This window comes from Gobius niger (genome assembly GCF_951799975.1).
Source record: "Gobius niger genome assembly, chromosome: 24".
In the NCBI taxonomy this organism is placed as follows: domain Eukaryota; kingdom Metazoa; phylum Chordata; class Actinopteri; order Gobiiformes; family Gobiidae; genus Gobius; species Gobius niger.
In genome coordinates, this window is record NC_136875.1 from 7,658,619 (window position 1) to 7,684,859 (window position 26,241).

The following is a 26,241-nucleotide window of genomic DNA, read 5'->3' on the forward strand; positions in this document are numbered from 1 at the left end:
CAAGCTTTAAAAGTAAATCAACCTTATCAGCCTTTCATTCAGTGGCCAGAGGAATGAGGTGAATGTCCACAGTCCAACTGCTTCCCTCCCCAACATTCACCGGCTTCCTAAACGCCCATCTCCCATCAGAGCGCATTGTGAATGTGCAGTTTTGGCACAGCCCGGCGAAGCGGCTGGTTCTAATGGCGAGAGTGAACAATGCGCTGGAGCCGTGAGGACGGGAACGGCAGGCTGCAGCGGAGTGAGGGAGATAAGGCTGAGAGCTTCGTGGGCCCAAAGCCAGAGGAGGGAGAGAGAGATGTGTCGCGAACTCACAACATCCAGGACAGTATGACAGAAGTGGAATATCCGGGGCACGGTGACAGAAGTGGAATATCCAGGACAGAGTGACAGACGTGGGAGCCAGAGAGGAGCCGAGGTAGCAGGGGAGGACACTAAATAAAAACAACGGCCTTAATTCTGCTGCACTGAGACACAGGTTCCTAAGTCGTCATCTGTACACTTCATTCTGTACCTCCATGATACAATTACGTCACTGTTGAACCTAAAGCTGTCCTCTATGGCGTCAGATAACTATCTTTAAGTTGAGGGCGCAAATACAACATCAACATTACACAGGGATCAAGGGCGCATGCACTAAAAGTGAGCACAAAAACTATAACAGAGGCTGATGTGTCTCATACGCCCGGTGTTTGCATTTCAGCTGCTGTTTTCTGCCCACTGCGCCCTCTCTCTTCCAAAGTTTGACCGCTCGGTTTTCTTCTTCATTCAGCACGTTATGTAATCAGAATAAGGCTGACCAGTCGATCACAGATATACAATGCAGATACAGTCTATGGACTGAACACGCGAACATACTGGATTTTTTACTTACAAAAAAGGCTTTATTACATTCCAACAACTACGTATTGAAGCCGAGGAGGAGTAAAGAATATTTCATTTTAATCTTTAATCCTTATAATATTATATATGTTTGAGCAAATCTGTTCAATCACATGGCTCTGCTCGCACTGGCCAATCAGACTGCAGAACATGGACTTCCTTTTTCATCATCGTTTTCATCGTCATCATCATTTATTATCATTATTTGTATTATTATTTCTAGTAGTAGTAGTAGTAGTTTTACACATTTTATTTATAATATTTATTAACTACTTTTATATTTTGAGGCAACGTATTAGGTCAAATATATGTGTTCGGAACAGACTGTACTGTTGTTTACTATATCTGTGATCGACTGGTCAGCCTTATTCTGATGACTTGTTGAATGAAGAAGAAAACCGAGCAGTCAAACTTTGTTAGAGAGAGGGCGCTGTGGCTGGAAAGAGCTGCTGAAATGCAAACCCCGGGCCTATGAAGACACATAAGCGCTCTGTTATAGTTTTTGTGCTCACTTTTAGTGCATGCGCCCTCGATCCCTGTGTAATGCGCGCGTTGATGTTGTATTTGCGCCCTCAACTTAAATATAGTTATCTGACGCCATAGTCCTCCACATTACGGAAGCACATGATCCAACACTATTATTGGTTCTGGGCCATTTTGCGCTCAAGGTGTGTTTTTCGGGCCGTGCTGAAGCCGTAAACCACATCGTAAATCCAAACTGGAAATCACTTGTAAAAGAGTGACTTTCAGTGATGATGTTCTGAGTGGACAGGTGATTCATGGTGTCCTGATAAACCAACCCTATGCTGGATTACTGGCTTTAAAAATGTGGTTTAGTAGTTTAACGGTGACACATCACAAATGGTTGGGTTCCGGGTGTAGGGAGTGGATGTTGCTGATAAAAACCTATTCCTGTCGACTGGTTCAGTTTTGAGTTTTAGGTGGAGGAATAAGAAACTTTTTATTTTCATCTGATTTTTGCAATCTCCATACACAACAGTTCCCAGGAAGTACAGCACGAAGTAAGAGGTGAAACCATAGTAGAAGAAAACACCCAATTAAACAACTTTAGGATTGCTCAAAACTGTGTGAAAGAAGTGAAATACTACTGCAGGTATACGTTAGTACATGGTTAAAAGCTCAATAAAGTCAGTTTTCGATGATTTGCCCATTTTATAAAAGCTATTTGTTTCGCCTTTTTATGTTTTTAGAGAATGTAGTGGTGAGTTTTGCTAATGAGCGGGGAACTGGAGTGTTTTTCTTTTTCTTTCATAGGATTTTCTTCGCACTCTTGTCTCTGAACAAGGTGAGAGTAGCAGTTCATGAAAAAGTTAAACTCCTCTTATATTTCTGCTGACCAAAACTCAAACCATTTATTCTGCTTACGAAAAACGTCTTTGATGAGAAGCGAAACGTCCAAGACTGAGATCACAGACGATGGCTTAGGAACCTGTGTCCTGACAAAACTCTCTTTTATCCCTTTGATTTCAAAGCTTTGATAAGTAAAGTAGCGCAGTAAAAAGTATTGTATTTGCATTTCAAATGGTGGATGAAAACGGATACGTCCTTCACAAAACATTTGTAAATTGAACTCAAGTACTTAAATTTAGTAACTTTGCTTTGTTATAAACTACCTCATCAAACATAAAAATTGTGGCTTCTGTGTCAGAGGTAGTGACTTATCCTTTTGAAACAGACACTGTAGTAAACATTCCCAAAGAAACCAATTACTTTAGCAGCAGCTCATGACATTGGTACGTAAGAAGAAAAGCTGTTTTAAATATTTACTTGTAGCTGAACTTGCTTGAACCGCACTGCTCTTTGGTCACTCCGCTCTCTCTGACAATCATTCATCCTTTTATATTTAATGTTAAAGTGAATCAGGGACGAGACTGTTCTTTAAAGCAACTCTGATGTGTCCGTCTCAAACTTGTTGACTTTATACATTTCTTAAAGCTTCTCAACATGTGCTGGAATATGTTGCATTGTTTTTGGCAAAGAATATGTTTTCAAAAAGGTTTGTTTATGGTCTTCTATATCTCATAAACCCAGTGTCAAAACATTGGTGTACCACAGGGATTTGACTTTGACCCCATCTTATTTACTTTTACATTACGATATCTTAATTCAAAAGTAACACCTGTCAAAAAAGTTGAAAGTTTATGGTTGGTCTGAAGGTTTTAGGTGGCATAGAAGTAACTAGATAACCATAAAGTGCATTTGTGATCAACACAGGGCAGTGCAATAGTTCCACAAGGTGTTCAGGATCTCCCAACCCTTTCTGAGTAGGACCCCAAAATGACCACGGGAACAATCCGGGGAATTAAATGTATTGATAATATCAAGCATAAACCTTTTAAAGCTCCCATAAACTATTCTCTTAGATTTTTATTTGTTTTTAGTGTCAGTAGGTGTCGGCTGTAGGTGCCCTGAAGATGCTTTCAAAGGGAAATGGAAAACTCGTTTAACTTATGTGCAGCCAGCGGAAAAAGATATGTGGCAAAGTAAACAATTTTTTGGTAAAGAATACGTTTTCAAAAAGGTTTATTTATGGTCTTCTATATCTCATAAACCCAGTGTTAAAACATTGGTGTACCACAGGGATTTGACTTTGACCCCATCTTATTTACTTTTACATTACGATATCTTAATTCAAAAGTAACACCTGTCAAAAAAGTTGAAAGTTTATGGTTGGTCTGAAGGTTTTTAGTGGCATAGAAGTAACTAGATAACCATAAAGTGCATTTGTGATTAACACAGGGCAGTGCAATAGTTCTACAAGGTGTTCAGGATTTCCCAACCCTTTCTGAGTAGGACCCCAAAATGACCACGGGAACAATCCGGGGAATTAAATATATTAATAATATCAAGTATAAACCTTTTAAAGCTCCCATAAACTATTCTCTTAGATTTTTCTTTGTTATTAGTTTGAGTAGGTGTTAGGTGTAGGTGCCCTGAAGATGCTTTCAAAGGGAAATGGAAAACTCGTTTAACTTAAGTGCAGCCAGCGGAATAAGATATGTGGCAAAGTAAACACATTTTTGGTAAAGAATACGTTATCAAAAAGGTTTGTTTATGGTCTTCTATATCTCATAAACCCAGTGTTAAAACATTGGTGTACCACAGGGATTTGACTTTGACCCCATCTTATTTACTTTTACATTACGATGTCTTAATTCAAAAGTAACACCTGTCAAAAAAGTTGAAAGTTTATGGTTGGTCTGAAGGTTTTAGGTGGCATAGAAGTAGCTAGATAACCATAAAGATGCTTTCAAAGGGAAATGTAAAACTTGTTTAACTTATGTGCAGCCAGCGGAATGAGATATGTGGCAAAGTAAACAAATTACTTATATTTATTTGCTACAGCAAACTACAGCAGCCATTCGAGTCTGTGTTGTTTTAAAGTTTTATATCCCACACCCTTTGAACACCTCATAAGACTCCCGGTGGTGCGTTAAGATTTTTAGCCGCTGTAGCCAAAGGCAAGATTGAACTGACGGTTCCCTGATGATATTGGAATAAAACAAAGGGGCATATCATGAGGCTTTTATGTGCAACAGAGCTTGTGTCAGATGGTTTCACAGTTCGTAATCTTTTGTAGGAACAAGGGAAAACATTGCTTTTTCACGCAGAGATTTTTAGCCAATTTTCTCAGTCAACATCTACGTTCTAATGCCAGTAAAAAAAATACACCAAACTCACCCTTTACAATGACAAAACACTACAACAGCGCGACTTTTCCTACACTTATTCATTCACATATTCACTTGTTTGGGGTGCACTATAGTCGGGAGTGCACTATAGGTGGGGGAGCTCATCACTCAGCTTCAGGTCTCTTCTGGTCCCAGTACAGCCCAATGCACTTAGTTTATATGTGTTGGTTGGAGAGGTCCATTTTTAAAATAAGTGGAACTTGCCGTGATATGGATCCAATATTCAACAAAGAACAAAATCCCATCAAAAAGCAAACGGTAAACAAACACTGAGTGGTATAGCAAGTATAGCGCTGAAGACGAGACCCCCTTTTGACCCAGTGGAGTTCGAGAATAGCCTGTGATGCATTTTTCATTGCTACGGGTTCGTGTGTATACGGTTGAGCGACGCGGGGTCATGCCATGTTGTATAAGCTTGGAGATATGCGGAATATGCACAGGGGCTCTCGCCGACCGAATCCATCCATCACTGCCGCCGTGAATCTAATAAAATAACTCATAAAGGGCTACTGTGCGCTCCTATGGGAGGAAGCGGACTCTCCATCAAGACCTGTGTGCTCCATACGCTCGCCAAAGTGTCTGGAATAAAAGCATTCGTCGAGAGAGGCGTCGGCACTATGCTTCTACAGCATTTTTGCACGGATAGGAATGTTCATACACAAACCAGTAAGTTTGTGGTTCCATCATTGCACACTGCCCGTTGTGTCCTTGGGGGATGGCACTCAAAGCTCCTTGAATAAATGTGATTGCGTAATAATGGGTGAGCAACTGATACGATTTGGAAGTGATGAAACAGTCCAGATCTTAACCCCATTGAGAGTCTTTGGGATGTTTCGCAGCGGTCACACTTTCCCACCGTCAACACAAGATCTCGGTGGGGGAAGAAAAGAATGCGACACTAGACAGAAAAATAAATGCTGTCACATTGCAGAAGGTTATCGAAGCAATTAACCCGTCGATAGCTCCCATTTAAATCGCTAAAGAAAACTTTCCGCAAATACCATGATCGTTCAGCTTGTTGGCAAGGTTACAAAACAATGCCACGGTCAATGCGTGCTGCTGTTCAAAGCTTAAAAGTATAGGCCACCGTTTTTACATACTGATATATGTTCTTACCTAACCTTAGACGAGTTAATATATACCCGTCTGGTCTTTGTCCGTGCGCTCTGTCACGCAAACGGAGCACATACGCAGCCTCTCCCACATATAGCTCCAAAAAAGCTCACGATAGAAGCTACCAAGCTCTTCCACGTGTTCCTTATTTAAATAAAGTTATGTGAAGTGTTTTCATGCGAAGTATATTTACACAAAAATGTAGCATGTCGATTTTATAAGCAGATAAAAAGGGGGACTATATTGTGAGGCGTAAAGATACGAGGAGAACAACGTCCGCGCAGTAACTCCTAAAGACTTCCCCCCGCTCACTTCCGTCAATAGAAGCTGCGTGACTTGTAGTACGTGCAGTAGTATCAGAGAGCTATCGGCTAGCTAGTTTGAGTACAGTTGAGGAAGCATCAAGTTTTAGTGAGATAACTGAAATGAATAATTTGCGATGGCGGACTTTGTTGATGAGGAGGAATGGCTTACAGCGGATCCAGAGCCGTATCTTTTTGAGCCAGAACACACAGAAGAGGAACTTGCCTTGTTGGACCGTGAGAGGGAACAAAGACACGAACTACAGCAGACTGGAGCCATAGTTCGTGTCTTTGTTCCCTCTCACGGTCCAACAAGGCAAGTTCCTTCGCATGTGCCTGCAGCCATTTGTACAAAGTTTTGGTAATATGCCGAGGGGAAGAGGGAAGGTGAAGAGAGAACAGGTGTCAGAGAGTGAGCAGGGAGAAAGGGTGGCAGTGAGGAGGGAAGACAGAAAGTGCCTGAAGAGAATTAAGACCCTGACAGAGGCCAGCAGACCAGGAGTGTTTCATATTCTTTCAGCAGATATCGCCATTGTCACAGGGAGAATGTGGTCAAAGTAGGCTGACACAAACCCCTCCAAATTGCCGGGTAATCTCTGCGACAAATGGGCGGCGTTGGTACACATAACAAACAGATCGTTTGCAGTTCTTGCAAATTTCATACGAAGCCTGCACGGTTGATCTAACAGCTTCTGTGCTTTGGCTGTACGAATGAAGCCAGCAGCCGCCGTGTGGCGTACGTTCGACATAAAGGTTGTACGTTGGGTGCGCGGTGATCCTACACCACAACTTTGTTCTCCACAAGCAAAAAAATTAACACAGTGATTTGGGAAACGCCAAAAATCGCACGGCCAAAAATGTGTATGTCCGGCTGTGACTTAACTTTTCTAATAAAAATAACTTTTCTTCTCAACTTTTTTTCATTAAATTGTTGGTTCACTGAAATAAAATGATTATTATTACTTGCAACAGAGGTTATCCATCTAAGTCATAACTACAAATATGTCATATCGTAGCATAACTGCCTATGTCATTTTGTATTGTTAAAATGGCAATAAGAGAAAAACAAAGTGTTTCCTATAGAACGTCTTTTTACATGTTTTCCAAAATCAAAACAAAAATGAGTTAGGCAATTATGCTATGTGGCTAACGATATGGTCTTTAACTCATTGAGTGCCAATGACGTCTATAGATGTCAATTGGGTTTTTTAATGGGAACGGCTGCAGCAAAGCCTTGCGCATATCTGGTGTTAAAATCTTAGTTGTAGTTCTTTTATTAAGTCACTAGTTGGCAGCATTGCTCTTTGGATGCGATCACAGTCACTGCTGCTTGATTAAAAAAAGCTTTTAAAAAAAAGTATTTTGGGTGATTTCAGCTATTTTCTATGGACGATTACTAGAAAATGGAAACAAACTTTTTTAGATGAAAGAAGAGAGTCTAATCTTTCTTTTGGTGGGTTTCGGGTTGACATAGACCTAGACCTAAATTTTCTGTGGGTCTTGAAAAAACACAGTACAAATCCTGAAAACCTCTGGCAGTGGGGAGCTCTCTGATTTGAAAATGGCTGGCGGTCAATGAGTTGAGTTCAGCACTGTTTGCAAAGAATAACACTTGTAAATTCATGGACGGAGTGTAATAGTGATGTGTTTCTCCTCCAGGACAGTGCCATGATGCAGTTCTGCGCCAACAAACTGGACAAGAAGGACTTCTTCGGGAAGTCGGACCCGTTCATGGTGTTCTTCAGGAGCAACGAGGACGGGACGTGAGTCTAGTCTTTGAAAATGTCTCAAACCGGACTGCTTTTATACGCACAGAGTTAGCAGTGAACTACAGAATTAACATTTGGCGAAGGCAGCATCAAATAATAAATATTTCACCTCCTCTTAGAGACCCAAGGCCGATTCGGGGACAGGCGCGAACAAGGCGGTGACCTAGAGTGCTCTCTCGTGAAGGACACATTTTATTTATGACACATGTTTTCAGATCAGAATTTTGCGATTTTACTGCTTTGAAATGCAGAACTCGAAACGCCTGAGGGCGCCGCACATCTGGCAAGAGCAGGCTTCATTTCTACATGCACTATATATTGATTTTATGTCCACAAATTTACAACTGGAGCAGAATCTCCTCTATCAACATGTGAGTGTTGGCACGTCTCATAAATATACTGTGGAAACTTTTATTTTTTCATATAGCAGTTATAAAGAATCGCAGAAACACACGCATAGTTCTTGCCAGTGGCCTCCTGGTTTTCAACTAGGGCTGGGTACCGTAAAATTATGTCTTTTCTTCCCCCTACATGTTCCAGCCGTGTCCTAATGTGTAGAATGAACCCAGACCTGTTCACCACAACTGCCTCTAAAATCCTGCACTAAAAAAAGGTGTAACTTCGGGTCTTACGCATAAGACCTGAGGTGGCAGTAGTGAGTATAAAATGACCAACTTGCATCTAGTGCCTTGAAACCATACCAGTCCGGTATCGAAAAAATGAAAGTATCGAAAACTAAAATCCTTTAGATCCAAGTTGTGATGCTGTTGGTCCAGCTCAAATAAATATTTTTGGTCCAGATTTATTTATTACAGGAACTGTATCATGCTATTTTAGCCATTCCAAAGTAAAGTATAGGCATTTATATGATAGATTGTAGTATTTTTCAAACCCGGAAGACACGACGCTTCGATTCAGTTAACTCCGCCCCCTCTCTCTGAGCTAATCTGCCCATGCAACATTCGCAGTAGTAGAAATATAAATATCACAGCAATAAGTGAAGTTACATCACAATGCAGTTATAAGGAGTTGACACAGCTAACACACGCTAACACACACAATCTAACACGCGTTTTGACTCACCGCTCTGTCCTGGCCGCTCCATCGGGTGTCGCGTTGGATATTAAAGTGAATCCACTTTGATTCAGGCCAAGGTTCACCAAACATCCATCAGAGACATTCACAGAAAAACACTATTTTGGCTGATAGTCGCCGAATCACGGAAGGAAATTCCGACTTCTGGCGAGTGGCCTCTTCTTTAGGAAGGTTGAATAAAGTCCTGTACCCCTCGCAGCCAAACGCGCCTTTCTCCGTGACATTATCGTTAAGTAAGAAAAAAGAACAGGCGTGTCCAGAGCAGGTTAGAAAGAGCTTCTTCTTCACAGGTGCAAACATGACATCTGTTCAGGCGCTCAGTTTGTTTTGTCCGCAGGGGCAGCGCAGACGCCTCGGGCACTTCCTTTTTTTATTTTTTTATTACAACAGAAATAATGGGGGGAAAAACTGCTTTATAAATTAAAATCAGGCCATAAGGCATTACATTACAGTGACACAACTCAGTGGTTTTCCAGGAGAGGGCGGGAGAGGGTTTTCCCCCTATTTTTTCCCATTTCAAAAGAAAATGCCTAATGTTTTTTTTTTTTTCAGAGGGATTATATATATCTAATTCCTAACCTGATTTAATGAGCTTTGAACACAAAATAACAACACTGCAAAAACTAATTAACTAGATCAGTATAAACATCTCAATTTGAGCATAATAATCCAAATTTTAGTTGTTTTGACTAGTTAAGAAGTTCTTGGGCATTTGTCCTAGATCATTTCACTTGTTCTGAGATGTTTCTGACTCGTTTCGATACATTTCGTCCTTATTTCAGGTCATTTTCTTTGCCAATGGGGTAAGAAAATTGGTCTTATCTCATTGGCAATTTTACTTTCTTATTTCAAGCGAGATTTACCCTAGAACTGGTCTGAAATGTCCTCAAACAAGCAAAGTGAACTTGGTCCGATCAGGAAAAGTGTCTAAATGAGTGAAAACCGCTCAAAACAAGATACATTTCCTCAATTCAAGTCATTTAAGCCAATGCTTGATATTTACTTTTTGCAGTGAAGGCGAAATTAGATTTTTGTTTTCACTTATACAAAAACAAGATCCAAAAAAAATCCTCACTGAAAAAAAAACCCTTGTTACGAACAACAAAATAAAACCATAAGTGTAACCTCTTCACCCCTGCCTTCACCAGGTTCATTTTTTCCAGTTCTGCTTTGCCCAAATCCTCAGGGTTGCAGCCTATAGGCCAATGTAGCGCCTCATTTGAAAGCTAAGACCTACGAAACTCACTTAAACAGATCTTTTTCCTTGCGTTGTCGTCACTTTTTTTAAAAACTTTTTCCTTTTTTGTTCATTTTTGTAACATTTTTGCCACAATTTCAGTAATGTCCGGCAAAAGTTTGAAGTGATTCCTGTAATTAAAAATATTTCCCCTTTTCACCTGCAGCGTCTCAAACAAACATCCCTCATTGTTCATAAATCTCATGTTCCGCTTTAATAAATGTTTTTTGAGACATGTCTACCTCCATAAGTGAAGATGAAAAATGATTTATTCCATTTGTGGGGCCGATTGTGGAGGGAAATAATGCTTTGTTTACCTCGTCGCTCTGACTGTTTTATTGTGTTTGGGACCATTTACCCCAAACAGTCTGGCTCCCTCGCGTCACGCCCATTCATCAACGCTGTCATCCGGATATGCAAATGCGGCCGTATCTCAGCCCCGTGTCATCCACTCCGATCGTCTGGCGGCTTCGGGAAAGCCAAACGCCCCCGTTTTTAATCAAACATTTCTAGACCCACTTTTTTTTTTTTTTTTTTTTTCATTTTAGCTCGAAGACTAATTTAGCCGCTTTAATCCGTGCACTTTCCATCCCCATCCCCCCCTCGAGCAGCAACAATATACGCCTCGGAATCTGCCGGGGAAAAAAACGTGTCGATGAAATATGGAGGAAAATGAAGTTGGGATCGTAGTTTGGGGGTTATTAAAGCGAGTGGAGAGGCCGCCAGTCTCTCGAGGTGGGAAGTAACGCGTGTCCAGGATGTAGCGCGGCGCAAGTGGAAATGCAGACCCAGTTATGAGGAGTGAAACTTTTAATTTTACCTCCTTATTTAGTGATCATTGCCCGTATGTTCAAGATCTGAAGTACGAGCTACTTCGGAGGGACGGGAAGTAACTACCGTAGATTCTCTAATACTGGCCAGTATTCCATTAGCGGTCGGGTCTCTAGCAGTGGCCGGGTTCGCGGCTGGCGGAGGCAAATTAAAGCCGGTCTCTAAAACAGGCCGGGGCTTTTATTAGAAACTATATCAGTAGAAATATTCCCCATATTAGGAATTTGTCTCATACTAGAGCAAATGATAACTCTCGTCTTCTCTCGGGGCTGTTTTATGATCGATCACAAACACAAACGCTCCGTCGAAACTCGCCTTTACATGAGATAACAAATAATCAGGTCCGCGGTAAAAACGAAACGGAAACCTGCAGTGACATTGATGTCAATGTTCTGCTATAGCTATAGCAACGAAATGCTTCCTGTTGTCACTACAAAATAAAAGGCGTCATGTTCCAGCCGCTGGAAGAGTGTTTGCAAAGTAAATTAATTAAAAAAACAAATATTTTAGGTTCAAATGGACACAAATCGCACCGAGCACTACGCCATGCCCATGGTTTCAGGGAGGGATCATTTAATCATTGTGAGAGATTTACCTATAACAAAAATCATCTGTAAAACTGTCGCTATTTCTGCTGCTAGCTTACAGCCTAGTTATAGCAGTTTATGATGCCATAATGGCTACTTACCCTTGCAGTGACAGTGGACTGTCAGGTACAGCTTTGGTTCCAGTCGTACCTATCTGACAGAACCGAGTCTGTCCAATTGGCGACATGCAAGTCCAGAGGAAACCCAGTTTGGGGTCCCACAGGGGTCGGTACTCGGCCCCACACTATTCACAACCTACATGCTCCCCCCCGGTTTTTCTTCATTTTCCTGGTCGTCCGTTTTGCTCAAATAGGAATAAAGGCCTGTCTCTAATTGTGGCCTGGTTCCAATAACGGCCTGGTCATAGATGCCTTTGAGTAAATATAAAGGCCCCGGCTGATATTAGAGAATTTACGGTAAGTACTTGTGCCTTACTATGCCTAAGTGGAAGGGTATTTATTTTTCTGGTGATGTATTACTTCAAAAAACAAGCATCTGTACTTGCTACTTCTTACATCTTCTAAACAGGCCCGTTACTTTATTTTATATTCATGCGCTGTCAGTTTCGGTTTCGTGACAGAAATAAGCACGATCAGGTCAAGCAGGGAGGTGAGAGAGGAGGCGCACTCGGGTCCATGTGCACTCATGCAGGTCAGAAGGTCAGATCATGATATCGACCCAGCTGACCGCGGTCTGCTGGAGTGTTGCAGTGTGAGATCACGGCTGCTTTGGTCACAGGAAGAGGGACTTAACATGTCATTGGCAGCGCCTGTAAACATGAATCAAAGGCCATTTCACAAATATAATCCGATGGCTGATGTGGAGTCGTTTGTCTGCTCCCTAACCCCCATTTCACATGGGCTTTTTTGCCTTTTTAATACGGTTTTGAAAAGCAAAACAAACCAAAAGGCAGGAATAAAATGAACCCATGTGCTGTAGTCTACACCAGTGGTTCCCAAAGTGTGAGACTGCGCTTTAGTTTGGCTGATCACGTGCATGTTTAAAGAATAACCTAATGGAGTATATTAGCTCTTAAGTTCTCATGGTTAGGTTAAGGTATACCTCTAACTTTAAAGTATACCTTAAAGTTTTGACCCGTCCTCAATGCCGCTGGGGCGACCTGTAGGAGCAGTGAGCTGCCAGCGTGGTACGGCCTTCGAGGACCCATCTCCATGATGTGGAGCCAGTAATGGTCAGAAACACCTGGCCGGAGGATTAACCTATTGCTGGGTTGCAGGTTCTAGAATGTGATGATGTCACTGGACCCAGCGGGGGGCAGGAGCCTGTTTTTCCTATTAACAGCATTACACATTTACAAGTCATAGCTAAAAAGAAAATGTATGAATTAGACAAAATATCATTAATATCAGTCATTGGGTCCATGATCTCTCTGCACAAGACCAAAAATGTCCTCAAAAACAAAATAATTTTTCCTCTATATAATAGTATAGGCCTTTAGAACGCTGTGATGTCACCTGCAACCCATCAATTGCTGAGCTGCAGGTTCTAGAATATGATGATGTCATCGGACCCAACGGGGGGCAGGAGACAGTTTTTACTATTAAAAGCATTACACTTTCACAAGTCGTAGCTAAAAAGAAAATGTATGAATAAAAAAAAACTATCATTAATATCAGTCTCTGGGTCCGTGATTTCTCTGTACAACACCAGAAATTTCCTCAAAAACAATTTTTCCTCTATATAATCGTCTATGACATCACAGCATTCTAAAGGCCTATACTATTATATAGAGGAAAAATGATTACATACGTGTTTCGTATGTGTAAAACCCGTGGGTGAGGCCTCCTGATTATGAATATTTTTGGGGCGTACGGAAAGATCTGAGCGTAAAGCACGGGTTCATAAATGCCACGCGCACTCTGGCGTATATCGCAAATACACATACACTGTTTTTGTACGCAATAGATACAGACGGCATCTCGTCATAGAAGGGGGCGTGGCTTCGCCGAGGGGGAAAATAGAATCTTTAGAGAAACACAATTTTCCCTCTTTTTAGCCATTTTCTGGTGGAATATTAACTTATTTATCACACCTAAATAAAGTCAAGTGTAAATCGGGTCCATACGGATATTTTCTCACAGCAGATTGTTCAGTAGAAGTGAAAAAACGGCAGTTGTAGCAAGCGCTAGCTAGCCGTTAGCATTAGCCCGATGCTAACATGTAGCATGAAGTTAGCATTCTCCGTTATTCATGTATTTATGGGCTGTTGAACCACTTTGCTCCTCCCCATGTCTTTGTTTCTTTATTTAGTAGAAAACTATATTCATAATTCAGCATTTGTTAAAGTAGTTTTTGAATAATTAGACAAAGTTTAGATTTTTTCAAAATTCTTTTCCCCCTTAACTGTTTTCAAAAATGACCATATATGGCCGATTCCAGCGATGCCGTCTGTATCTATGTTGATAAATGAGGGCCAATATGCGAAAACATGACCGTGATGTTGTCCAATAGAAAGGACTTTCACATAAAAATAATATCACAGGTTTGTGAATCCAATCACGATCAAATACTGAAGAGGAAAAACATTTGTCAATTTTCGTTTTGGAGATTTCTTACAAAAACTGCATTTCTCATTTAGGCCCTGCCCTCCACCTGACATTATGACATCATCACATTCTAAACCGTGAATGCTACCTATAGATACAGACGGCATCTTTGGAATCGCCCATATATGGTCATTTTTGAAAACAGTTAAGGGGGAAAAGTTAAGGGGGAAAACAATTTTGAAAAAAATGTAAATTTTCTCTAATTATTCAAAAACTACTAACAAATGCTGAAATATGAACATAGTTTCTACTAAATAATGATACAAAGACATGGGGAGGAGCAAAGTGGTTCAACAGCCCATAAATACATGAATAACGGAGAATGCTAACTTGATGCTACATGTTAGCATCGGGCTAATGCTAACGGTTAGCTAGCGCTTGCTACAACTGCCGTTTTTTCACTTCTACTGGACAATCTGCTGTGAGAAAATATCCATATGGGCCCGATTTACACCTGACTTTATTTATGTGTGACAAATAAGTTGATATTCCACCAGAAAATGGCAAAAAAGAGTTGAAAATTGTTTTTCTCTAAAGATTCTATTTTCCCCCCCGGCGAAGCCACGCCCCCTTCTATGACGAGATGCCGTCTGTATCTATTGTACATGTTTTTATAATTGAATGAATTGAATGAATTATTTATATTATTTATGTTTTCTGTCTATATTCTATTTATCAGACATTTGCTTTTCACATCGGCCAAAAGTCGCCTGCGAACAGAAACCCTAGTCTGGGTTTAAGTTTACGCCGAGGAGGTTGTATCAGAGCAAACAGCAACTACAACATCCCAGATTCATAACAGATGCATCGGCTTTTGTCGCTGCAGCAAAGCACAGATAAGCCTCTCCCAAGACAGTCGTCACCGCAGAGTATTGTTATAAATCCTGCGGCGCTAGTAACACCAATGAGTAAAGAGATTGTTGTCATCAGTCAGAGTTATGATCTGTCCGTCAATACCGGGAACAAGACAGCCATAATGACAAACAGTGAATGCAAATGAAATAACCAGACAAAGCAACATAAAAAAAAAGTTCACAATGGGGTCAGCGTTACGATTTATGTGACAAATGAAAAGAATCATCACTTTGTATTTTTGCTCCCAAAAACCCACATCGTCCAAAGAAAAAATCGCCCGAAATTAGCCTAGAATGAGCAAAGGAGAGGAAATAAAAGAATGGCCTTTTGTCACAGCCGTCATTGTGTTTTACAGCTTGTGCGTGCGCATTGCTCTAATTACATATTAAAGACATCATTCCCCCTGACCTCCGCGTGTCCTTGTGTTCCAGGTTTACGATCTGCCATAAAACGGAGGTGGTGAAGAACACGCTGAACCCAGTGTGGAAGGAGTTCGCCATCCCGGTGCGAGCGCTCTGCAACGGGGACTTCGACAGGTAAACAACACCCCCATTATCTGGTTACTTTGTCCATCGTGGCTTAAATGAGGACATTATTTCTACAGGGAGACAGATTAATGAGAACGGGAAGTAGTTTGTTGATTGGATAAGAAATGTCACTTGGATGAAGGGAGAGAAGACATTGTATTAAAGTCTGGAGATGACGGGTCGTCCCAGCGGCGTCCAAGGATGGTTAAATACAGCGTACAATGACAAAAATAAAGCACTTTATTTAAAAAAGTCATCTTTGGAAGTCTCAGTTGCCAATGAATAGTGTGCAAAATGATTATGCAGCTCAAGGAACATCAAGAAAGTGCTCATCGCACATGACTTTTTTCAGCAATTATGAAAATGTGTTGGACTCGACTGGGTTTAGGTCAGCTGAGGAGGGTGGCAGTAAGTTTGGAACTTTTGATTCCAATCCGAAATGGTCCGACTAACTCATTGTTAATTAGGGATGGCCGATATATCGGCGGCGCCAATATCATCGGCCGATATTTGTCCTTTTTTCACATATCGGTCCGATATGGGAAAATATCGGCCGATTTTTTTTTTTCTTTTAATTATTTACTACACCGTAATGTCATAGCGCACCTGAAAGCAGCAGCAGTGTAGATGGGCTGCACTGACCAGACTGGGGCAACAATTTATTAAAATTATCTAAAATAAACAGTGGCTCCTAAAAATAAAGAACCTCCAGCATAAATTCACACGTCTCCAAAAGAAAATATGTTTCTACTAAGCTTAAACAAAGTGGAGCGGACACTTGGACACCACAGAGATGCAGAGCCACAAGTTACTGCTGCAACAAACTGGACTAAATCTGGCTCTATGGACATGATTCTGAGTCAGGATTAACAGGAATCATTTTCTGATGGATTATTTGTTGCTACATCTGAGGTGAGTTTTGCAAAGGTTTCTCCGTCCTGACGCCAGATTTATAACTTTGTTTGGGCTAGCATAGCTGCTAACAGGCTAAAGGCTACGACATGTAAACACGACCTTTCTGTCATCATATAGGTCTAACTACAGTGATGATAATGTCTGTATTCACGTTTACTCTGCCCACCTTTGTCATGTTAATGACCCGTGAAAACGAGGCATTATGTCATGTCGCATTTTCGCGCATATTTAATTAGACGCATTTGCGATCGTTAGCGCATTTATCATTGTAAACAAAGCAGATCAAAGCTCATGCTAATCCTGTAAATCTACTGTTTGCTTTTTGCCAGCTCTAAACCAACTCTAAATATTCAGTCTGGCCTCATAAATATATAAGTTGCTGTTAAAGTGACATTATGATATTTCCAATTCCAAAGCTTCATGCAGAGCTGTGTGTCCTTTATCAGATTTGTTTAAAGTTAAAACATGTAGCTTAAACAACATGGTTGGCTACATGTTTTAATAAAAAATACAATAAATAGTAGCCTAGCATATTCCCAGTGTCAGTGTTTCCCATTAATAGAGGACATGGGTGAAAGTATAATGATAAGTAGGTCTGAGTAAATATTTAGCCAAAAACAAAATGACATTTCACTCCAACATTGCATTTGGTCTTTTTAATATTTTTCTAATAAAAAGGATTGTTTCATCCTGGTGTGTGAGACGTGTCCCAGGCATAAGCATAAGACATTCCAATAATGGAACAATTTACAAACTTTACCACATTTGAGTAAGCCTTTCTATTGATTTTTAACGTTGAAATAAATATCGGCAAATATCGGATATCGGCCACACCAGTGAGGCAAATATCGGATATCGGTATCGGCAGAACATTTTCATATCGGACCATCCCTATTGTTAATGATACGGGCCCACACCAGTGTTCACCCCTAACCTGGCGGTGTCTGATCATTGATCGTGCTACAGCCTCATGTACTTCATTCAGCATTTATGCTATAAAGTTTGGGGACCACATTTCAAGTGAACATGGCCATTCGCCTCGAGTGTCTGTCCAGCTCAACGTCCAGCCCACTTACCGCGTCACGTCTGGAGCTGAAAGATTTCACAAAGTCTAGTCTACGTCCTGTCTTTAGAAACACAAGATAGAAATTGAAATGAAAGGATTGAAAAACAGTTTTGGTATGACTTTGCGCTGATTTTGATTGAGCCATAGTCACAGACGTGTCATACAAGGGGAGGTGGAATCACAATTTTCACTCTTTTTAGCCATTTTCTGGTGGACTATAAACATATTTATCACACACTGATAAAGTGAAGCCAATATCGGGTCCATATGGATGTTTTCTCAAAGCATCTGTGAATAGTTCAGTAGAACAGCACTCTTTGATAAAGTTACCATAGATACAGACGGCCTTTCTGGAATCGCCCATATATGGTCATGTTTGAACACAGTTTCAAAAACGATTTTAACAAATGCTAAATTATGAATATAGTTTTCTACTAAATAAAGATACAAAGACATGGAAAGGAGAATGTGTCATGGTGTGAGGTGGTGCGAAGAAAAATAAAAACCCAAAATGCAGGACTGCAACAAAACTGGTGACGTTTAATGGACGAAAACCAAAATAACAAAATCCAGACATAACCAAAAACCGGGGCTGACATACACAATGACGCGACAAAGGACAAGGGAAACACAGGGGTATGAATACAAGAGGAAATGGGGCACAGGTGAAACACATCAGGGCGGGGCAGGCAATAACGAGAGGAGTAAAGCAAAATCACAAGAACAGAACACATGTCAAAATAAAACACAGGACAAGACCAAACACAAGAAAACATACGAACAAAAGACGAATCATGACAGAATGCTGCATGATGCTTCATGTTAACGCCTAGCTAGCTCTAGCTACGACTGCCGTTTTTTCGCTTCTACTGAACAATTTGCTGTGAATAAACATCCATATGGACCTGATTTAGACTTGACTTTATGATACATAAGCCAAAAAATGGCTTAATAGAGTGAAATATTGTGTTTCCTAAAAGATTCTGTTTTTCCCCACGGCGAGGCCACGCCCCCTTCAATGACGCGATGCCATCTGTATCTATTGGTAGCGTGAAGCTAGCGTAGCTTCCTGGTTAGCGTTGCCCATTTTTTAAGTATTCATGGGCTGTTAAACTACTTTGCTCCTCCCCATGTATCTTCACTGAGTAGCAAAATGTATTCATAATTCAACATTTGTTAAAGTAATGATGAATTAATGGGATTTGTTCCCCCCCTCCTTCTTTGTTATCCCTCTGGCTGCATGAAACACAACCATATATGGGCAATTCCAGAGTTGTCGTCTGTATCTATTGCCTTACCACAATGTAAGTCATTTATAATGAAAATAAACAGTTTGGGTCCCAGTATAGAGCCCTGTGGTATGCCCTTTTGAATATTTAAGAATGAGGAAATATCCTGGGCCACTTTGCCAACACTGCCCCCCATGCAATAAGATCTGATGTAAACCAGCCCACTGCCACAGAAGAGATGTCAAAGGATGACATTTTAGATAAAAGCAGGCTGTGACTGATAGCTTCGAAAAGCCTTTTTAAGATCTAAGAAAACTGCTCCTATCTGACTCCTATCCAGGGACTTATTCTTTTTCTCCACCAAGCAGCAGATTGCGATGACTTCATTGTTTTCTCTTTGCCTCGCTCTTTTAACCTCTTGTCTCAGAGTTTCTAGTCGGCAGGCTTTACCACACCATGGATCCTGATTGATTGTGGCCCCGGTCAGATCGATGCCTCTTCACAGTGTCTGCCGTAGCCCCGTCCTTCTGCTGTCTGTCACATTGTTTAACAGAACACACGTGGCTAAGGTCAGCGTTAGATTCTGGCTCTGACACAAAGGCTCCTCGCGGCTGTCATTGTGACGGCTGCGGGTTAAAAGATGGCTGATATCACAGTGAAAGGCCACCACGCCACTGTTTCTGCAGCCACCACTCCTGCTAGTGCGAGCGGAGCGAAGCGGTCAATAAAACAATGGCCAATAAGGGCTTGAGAGGCGACAGTGGCTCAGTGGATAGAGTATTTGTCCACTAGATCTAAAGGTTAGCGTTTTGAATTGGTGCTTACTCTCATGTGTGCAAGACACTTCAACTCCTCGCCTGTGGGAATGCGGTTGGTCTGTTGGTGGCTTGAGGAGCCGATGGAGAAAGACAGGGGTCCACTACTCCCACAGTGTTGATATCATCTCATGTTGTTCAACACTTTCACTTGGGGACAAAAAAGGGCAAATGTTCCCAAACATAGAGGAGCTGGATTGTGCTCACTCACTTCAAAGGCCGTTTCGCCTACAGACTCCAAATTTCTAGTCTCATTATCTGCCCACTTAGGGTTAGCGTTACAGTATTTCCTCCGATCATGCATAACCAAATCTCAAAGTGTATTGACAGGAGAGCTTGCAGCCGATATGCCAGCGTAATGCCTCATTTGAAAGCCAAGACCTTCTAGTTTCTTGTAGAAGACCTGTGTGAGTGAAACAGTACTTACATCACATTTGCTCTTCCGATCCCCAAACCTAACCCGAACCCCCTGATCAGAGGGAACAGCAAGTACAAGTTAAATATGATATAGAAGATGAGGTATGCAGTATGTATAGTTTTCTCTCAAACCCCTCTGAATCAGGGGCGTAGCACCAAATTCTGGGCCCGAGGTACAAACCATCTTTTTGGACCCCCCTCATATTTCTTGTTCTTTAACCACATAACAGTGGTTCGACAGTGCAGCTGATTTATTTTCTATTATAACTTTATTATACACAGCGACCTAAAAATCTAGATTAGTCCTGGATACTTAGTTCATTGTTTTGTTTTTGTTTGTTGTGTACTCGATGTTTGACTTGAAATTTCATCTGGATTGGCTTCAGTTACAGACATTGAATAACCTTCAATCCCGGTAGTCATATAGATATTTAAATTGGTGGTGGAATATTCTGCATAATGATTATTATCAGACCACATTAAACAGGACGACTGCACCAGGGACATGGGATATTTGTGCTGGGAATAACAAATGTGTGACTTTAAAGTAGGCATTAAAATGCTATATTGCAAAAAAGAAATATTATACTATATGTTGTCTCATGAACAAAAAAGCTCAAGGGCTTCAGCCTCATTTGGTCTCGCACCATATTTGAAGCCGGCTGAACCATTTGGCACATTTTTAAATTCATCCATTATTATTGTTTGTGCAAAATTCTGTCAAGCAACCGTTGTATTTCAGCCCGGTTGTTCAATTCTTATAGTATCAATTATGAGGAAACTTAGAAAGTACAACACAGAACGCTTTTTGCAGCACTTTTTAGGGCCCCCACCCTGCTCTGGGCCCTGAGTACACAGTACCCTTTACCCCCCCAGTCCGACACCCCTGCTCTGAATACATATGTATCTAATTCTAATAAGTCTTTCCAAATGTGTATTTTGTTCATCTGCTCATTTTTATGCATAAAATATCTTACTTCCAAAGGAAAATGTTGCTAACACAAAACATTTTGTTTTTTCCATTTATGTAATCAGTAATCCACAACAAGTTTGAAATGGAAACCTCTGATTGTATCCATTACATTTTCCGTTTCTGAAGAAAATTTCCGCTCCACCAGGCAGTTGCTGGGATTATAATTCCTGTAGTTCTATTTGTAAGTTAACTTGTAAAGTGTTGTTATTACTGTAGCTGATGGATATCTCAGAAAAAAAACAGAAAAAACAATATTTGATTTTAGAAGAAACATTTCATAATCAGAACTGCGAAGAACTCTAAAGAATCTCTGAAAACCGAACTGTCACCAAAAAGTTTTTGCCTTGAGCTGAAAGTTTGACTTGTGACAAAATCTAATTATCTCAAATCACGTTTGCTGGTTGTTTTCGCAGCTTATCGGGGTTGACAGGTCGCTTCACAGAGGATGATCCATTTACACCTCCTTTATGAACCCGCTCCCATTTACAACAGAATGCAGAAGAAACTGTTATGTGGAGGAAACGCAGAGGAGCCGGATTCTGCTGGAGAAAAAAAAAAATCTGGTGACAGACGGTAGCTTTTGTGGTGGAAATACTTCATCGTGTCTCCCTCCTCTTTATTAGGCTCCCTCCGCAGACAAGCATCCTCTCCGCGCTCCCGTCAAAACTGTAATTACTGACAATGAGAAAGCGGAAGAAAATCCCAAGATAGCGCCTGGAATAGTGTTTAGATGCCTCATAAAGGCGCGATGCGGAGAGGGGCGTTTGAGGTGAGGATCGCAGCAACAGATGTACTGAGGGCAATTCTCTGTAACCAAGAGAAACTTTTGACAGAAACTAAAGCTATAAACCCTGCTACATGTGTCAGGCATGTTTGGGTAATCCTCGTCTTTAAAAATCTAGACCCGTGTTTCTCAACGGGTAGGTCAGGAGCCACAAGTGGGACCTAGTGGGGGAGTGGTGAATGGTTCCTTGCTGTAAAACGCATTTACTACCATTTCCGATCACTAGGTTTATTATTCTACAGCAGGCGTGGCCAGTCGGAGGCCTCCCTTCCAAAACCAGTAAATCGGTAAGAGGTCTTACGCCAAAACCAGATGTGCGTCAGCGTCCGCCATGACAAGAAGCCTCCGAATTGGGCTGTCAGTTAGTATTACGACCTGCTTCTCTAGGGCGAAGGGAAGTAACGTAAAACCCAAGATGTTGGTGGGTAAAAGAAAGTTCACATTTTATTTTAGGTATGTAAGGCAAATAATAATAACAAAAGTAGGCTCTGAATGGAGTTCAAAAATAGTACAAACGAAAAACAAACAGATACAACGAGTTCACCAATCTAATGTCTCACAATATTTCAATATATGGATACACACACACGAGACACAACCACGTCTAAGGCGAGCTGCATTGCTAAGTCCCAGCCGCCTTGAACCACAGATGAGCGGCACTTTTACTGGTCCTCCGTGTTGTGGGGTGGAGGCAGGTGATTGGAGAGGCGTGGAGGCGCTGTACCAATCAGACATCCGGAGAAGATCAACGAACCACCATCAGGGAAGGAAACCAATCCACCAATCCGAGACGAGGACTCCAACAGCAGCATTAAAGCAGTACTAAGTAACAGGTTTACCTTAATAAATCCTTTTCGTAGTCCCTGTGGGGGTGATACAAGTGTTTATGGGATGATTGGAGGGTCTTTCATCTCCCCCTGGTGTCTCTGGCCAGAAACTTGACTGCCACCGGTGCGGAGCAAGCAATACACACTAATGTAATCACGAAGAAGAAGCTAACATGCTAACGGGCAAAGCTAACTGCGGGCAAACGTCACTTTAAACAGTATTTACAGCCAAGTTTGAGTGAAAAAAAATATTTCCATTGTATAATTGGATGCACAGTAACCCTCTCTCCCTTCGCCTTTCCTGTCTACTCTCCAAGACAATTAATAAGTTAAAAAATCGTAACTTGCTACTACACCTGCAGTTGCGCTTATGGCCTCTAGGGGGAAGAGTTACTTAGTACTGCTTTAACATCAAATAAGGCACAACGAGATCAGAATATATGGAGCGGAGAGAAGGCGTGAGCGGGCCCTTGCCAAACGCCGTTACAGCTAGGAAGGAGTTAGGAAAAGAAGCCTCAATGCTAACTATCATGGCCACTTTAGCATAGGGACCTCTGATGCTAACTAACCGGTGATTAGGAGCTATGTGCCATCCCATAAGCCACTGCGCCAATCGCCCCCCCCCCCACCCCTCTCGGCCCCGCCCTCGAGTGATTCATGCTGAACCGCAGTTGATTGACAGGAGCACATTTAATAATAAAAATAGTAAAATAAAATTATAATAATAACTGCTGTGCCATTGCGGTTGACTGCGGAAATGCGGGAAGCGAATGCAGAAAAACTCTTCAAATTGCATAATCAAATTTGCGTAAACTGGTAAAATGCAGAAAATGTCATGTTGCATAAACTGTATAAACTGCATAAAGTGGTCAAATCCATGAATGGGTTAATTTGCATAAATTATGTAAAGTGCATAAACTCTTTAAAATTCATAAGTCCTAAATGGCATAAACTCAAACATTAAAGTTGCATTATACTGCTTTACAAATGCGAAAATCCCTATTAAGCAGGCCCACCTTAATGTACCCGTAGGTCCCGGGGCTTAAACTGAATTGTTGGCCCCACCCCCCTCAGCGCAAACCACAGCTTAGTCACATGTCAGTGTGTTTAAGGCAGTTTGTGCGTTTATGCTTTTGCTTTACGAAACAGTTGTTGAGATAAAACAACACTGGAGGGAAATGTGAAAGATCATTTGGATTTTATTTCTCCTTAAATGTCTTTGTTTGGACACTATGTTGTTGTTGGTTCTTGTACAGTAGGGGGCGACATGCGCTTTTGTTTGGCCTACACTCCACCAATAACTTTAAAGAAGAAGAAAAACAGCTGTTGGTGATGTCACTTCCCCTTCCCCTGGGTAAGGACGGTCAAATTGGGAAAATTGCTCTGAAGCACTATTTCACTAACAGTTGACCCCATGAAAGGTTAAGGATTAGTTGCTAGTGTTTGTACTTCGAGGCTATAATTTGATGGTTTCAGACGCAGCCGGAGTCTTTGCATAAGAATTGGCGCATATTTCCGATAAACTATTACAGTCTTTAAGAATTTTGATCAAAAATCCAACCGTAGTCCTGCAGACCGTGTTTCCCATCTCCACAGACACGGATGAGAGTCCGTATATCTCACTCAAAGCCGGACGCAGCTGAAAGAACCGTCAGATCGTGGCACTGGGATCAGCTTCTGTGCTTCTCAAGTGTCTGATCGCTCTTTATTTGATGAAATGTGGGCTCATAACCACAGAACAAGATCAAAATGGGGAAATGATCAAAGATGAGCTCTAACGAGGGCCCCACAAACAAACATACTGACTACAGCATTAAAAAATAATCATAGAGTTAATAAATCAATTAAATGCTGTCCCAGTCAGAGCAGAACAGCAGAAAATGTCAGTTTATTTACTATGAATTTATTTCAATGTCGGTGAGGAGTAAAACCATTACATTTGATGCAATTATTGAAAGGAAAAGGAAAAGGTTATTGTGATTAAATATTGCGAATGGTCAGTGTCTTTGTCGCACGATCAAGATTGAACATTTCGACTCTCGGTCTGTTCTACAATCATTTGAAAGGATAATATATCATTGTGCATTATGTATGACAAATTCAATTCTATTTTGCGTAGCATTCCACATCCTAAAGGCACTCTTTTTCCTTTTGATCTGGAACTCGTCTCACTCGTCTCCACCTCAGATCCCAGACTACGATCTTATAAAGAAAAGACTGGTTGTCTGGTTGACCGCTTAAAGTGACCCAGCTGCTTTTGTAATTGAAGTGCCGCTATCTCTGAACTGTGATCTTCATGCTACAGCGAGCGCATCGTTTTCCCTTTCAAACTCAGCCCAGTGCCTTAAAAGCGGCCGCCCTCTGACTGGATCACCCGGTGAGGCGGTCTGGGCTCTGCGTCCTGGGAGTTGACCGCTGAATTATGGTGTCCGGTTATGAGCGGGACAAAGAGCCCCCGTGTAGTTAAGAACAGAGCGGGACAAGTGAACTTTGACTTCAGCGGTGGCAAATTCAGGGTCATGAACTCGCTGAGTGAATATTCACCCTGGGGGCACATCGTAAAGGCAGTACGTGCATGACCAGGTCGGATCATTTGAACGGCTTTCTGCTCTTTGAATGGATTTTCACTGGGGGGGGAAGAGTGTGATCTCTTTTTCCTTTGTGTCATGCTGTTCAGTGACATCTACAATGCATAACAGCAAACTATATACGAGATCAGTGAGGAGGTGGGTCATGGCGACGTGTAAACAAGCAGCAACCTCCCTCTCTCTTGGTGCAGCTGCATTTTTTTTAAACTTTTTCTGCAAACGGCATTTGTGGTTTCTGTGATCCACATTGTTTTACTGGATACTTTTCTCTTTGCTCTGTTTTTGTGGGGTTCATTGTTGTTTTTTTACTGTAGAGAGTCCATAATGGTCCTGAAGAAAGCAGCTTTTCAAAAGTAAACAAAAAGCTAGCTTATGAGCTAAAGACATTTGAGACCTGCAGATTTCTTCTTCTGAGACACTGAAGAGGCACTAAGAGCCCCCCACACCTGCAGCACAGTGGAGGCGTCACAAGAGCTGCTACAGGAAACAAGGAAGGGACAAACGAGGAGGTATCTAGGCAAGACTCACAGCTAAGCCACACATGCCTTCCATTGTTCTGGCTAATGGACGTTCACTGGAGAATAAAAACAGATGAACTTCTAAGCTCTTCCCAGAAGATGGCGACAGACATTTAAGGGGGGAAAATGTTGTGGAGCGGAGGGAGCTGCGCAGGAGGAGGAGCTGCACTGACCAGTGCAGGACACCACGCTCTGAAACAGAGACAAACCCTGGAGGCACTGCACTGTTCCAGACACTGAAGACAGTTCTTGGGTTTCCTCTACCTCTAAAAACATGCTGGTCAGGTTGGCTCACAGTGGCGGTGCGGCACAGTCGCAGTGACTCAGGACTAACACCTGAACACTATTTCATCGTACGCTTGTACAATGACAAACAAAGCACTTAATTACTTACGATTTTCCCACTGCTCGTCTTTCTTCTTGAGTCTGTGGATCAAAATCTCCATTCCATTCACAATTTATAGCCAATTTTTAGTTGTTGGTTGTTCTATTCTGTACCATTTTTTGGTAATAACCTCTATCCAGGCTGCTAGCTGTTTTTTTTTTCAATAAATATCTATCATTTTTTTCTGATGTATGGTAAGTTATGGACATTTCCATTTACACTGACCTCTCCACATTCTCTCCAGCA

The 26,241-nt window shown here is 41.5% G+C and overlaps 1 protein-coding gene across 1 annotated transcript in view; it reads left to right on the forward strand.

Moving 5' to 3' along the window:
- The window catches only part of LOC306982296 (copine-8-like), a 209,336-nt gene that overhangs the window by 120,021 nt on the left and 63,074 nt on the right, over positions 1-26,241 (forward strand). The window contains exons 4-5 of the mRNA XM_079582198.1: positions 7,670-7,773; positions 15,383-15,487. Of these exons, the coding sequence (XP_079438324.1) occupies positions 7,670-7,773; positions 15,383-15,487 (209 nt within the window). The remainder of the gene's footprint in view (positions 1-7,669; positions 7,774-15,382; positions 15,488-26,241) is intronic.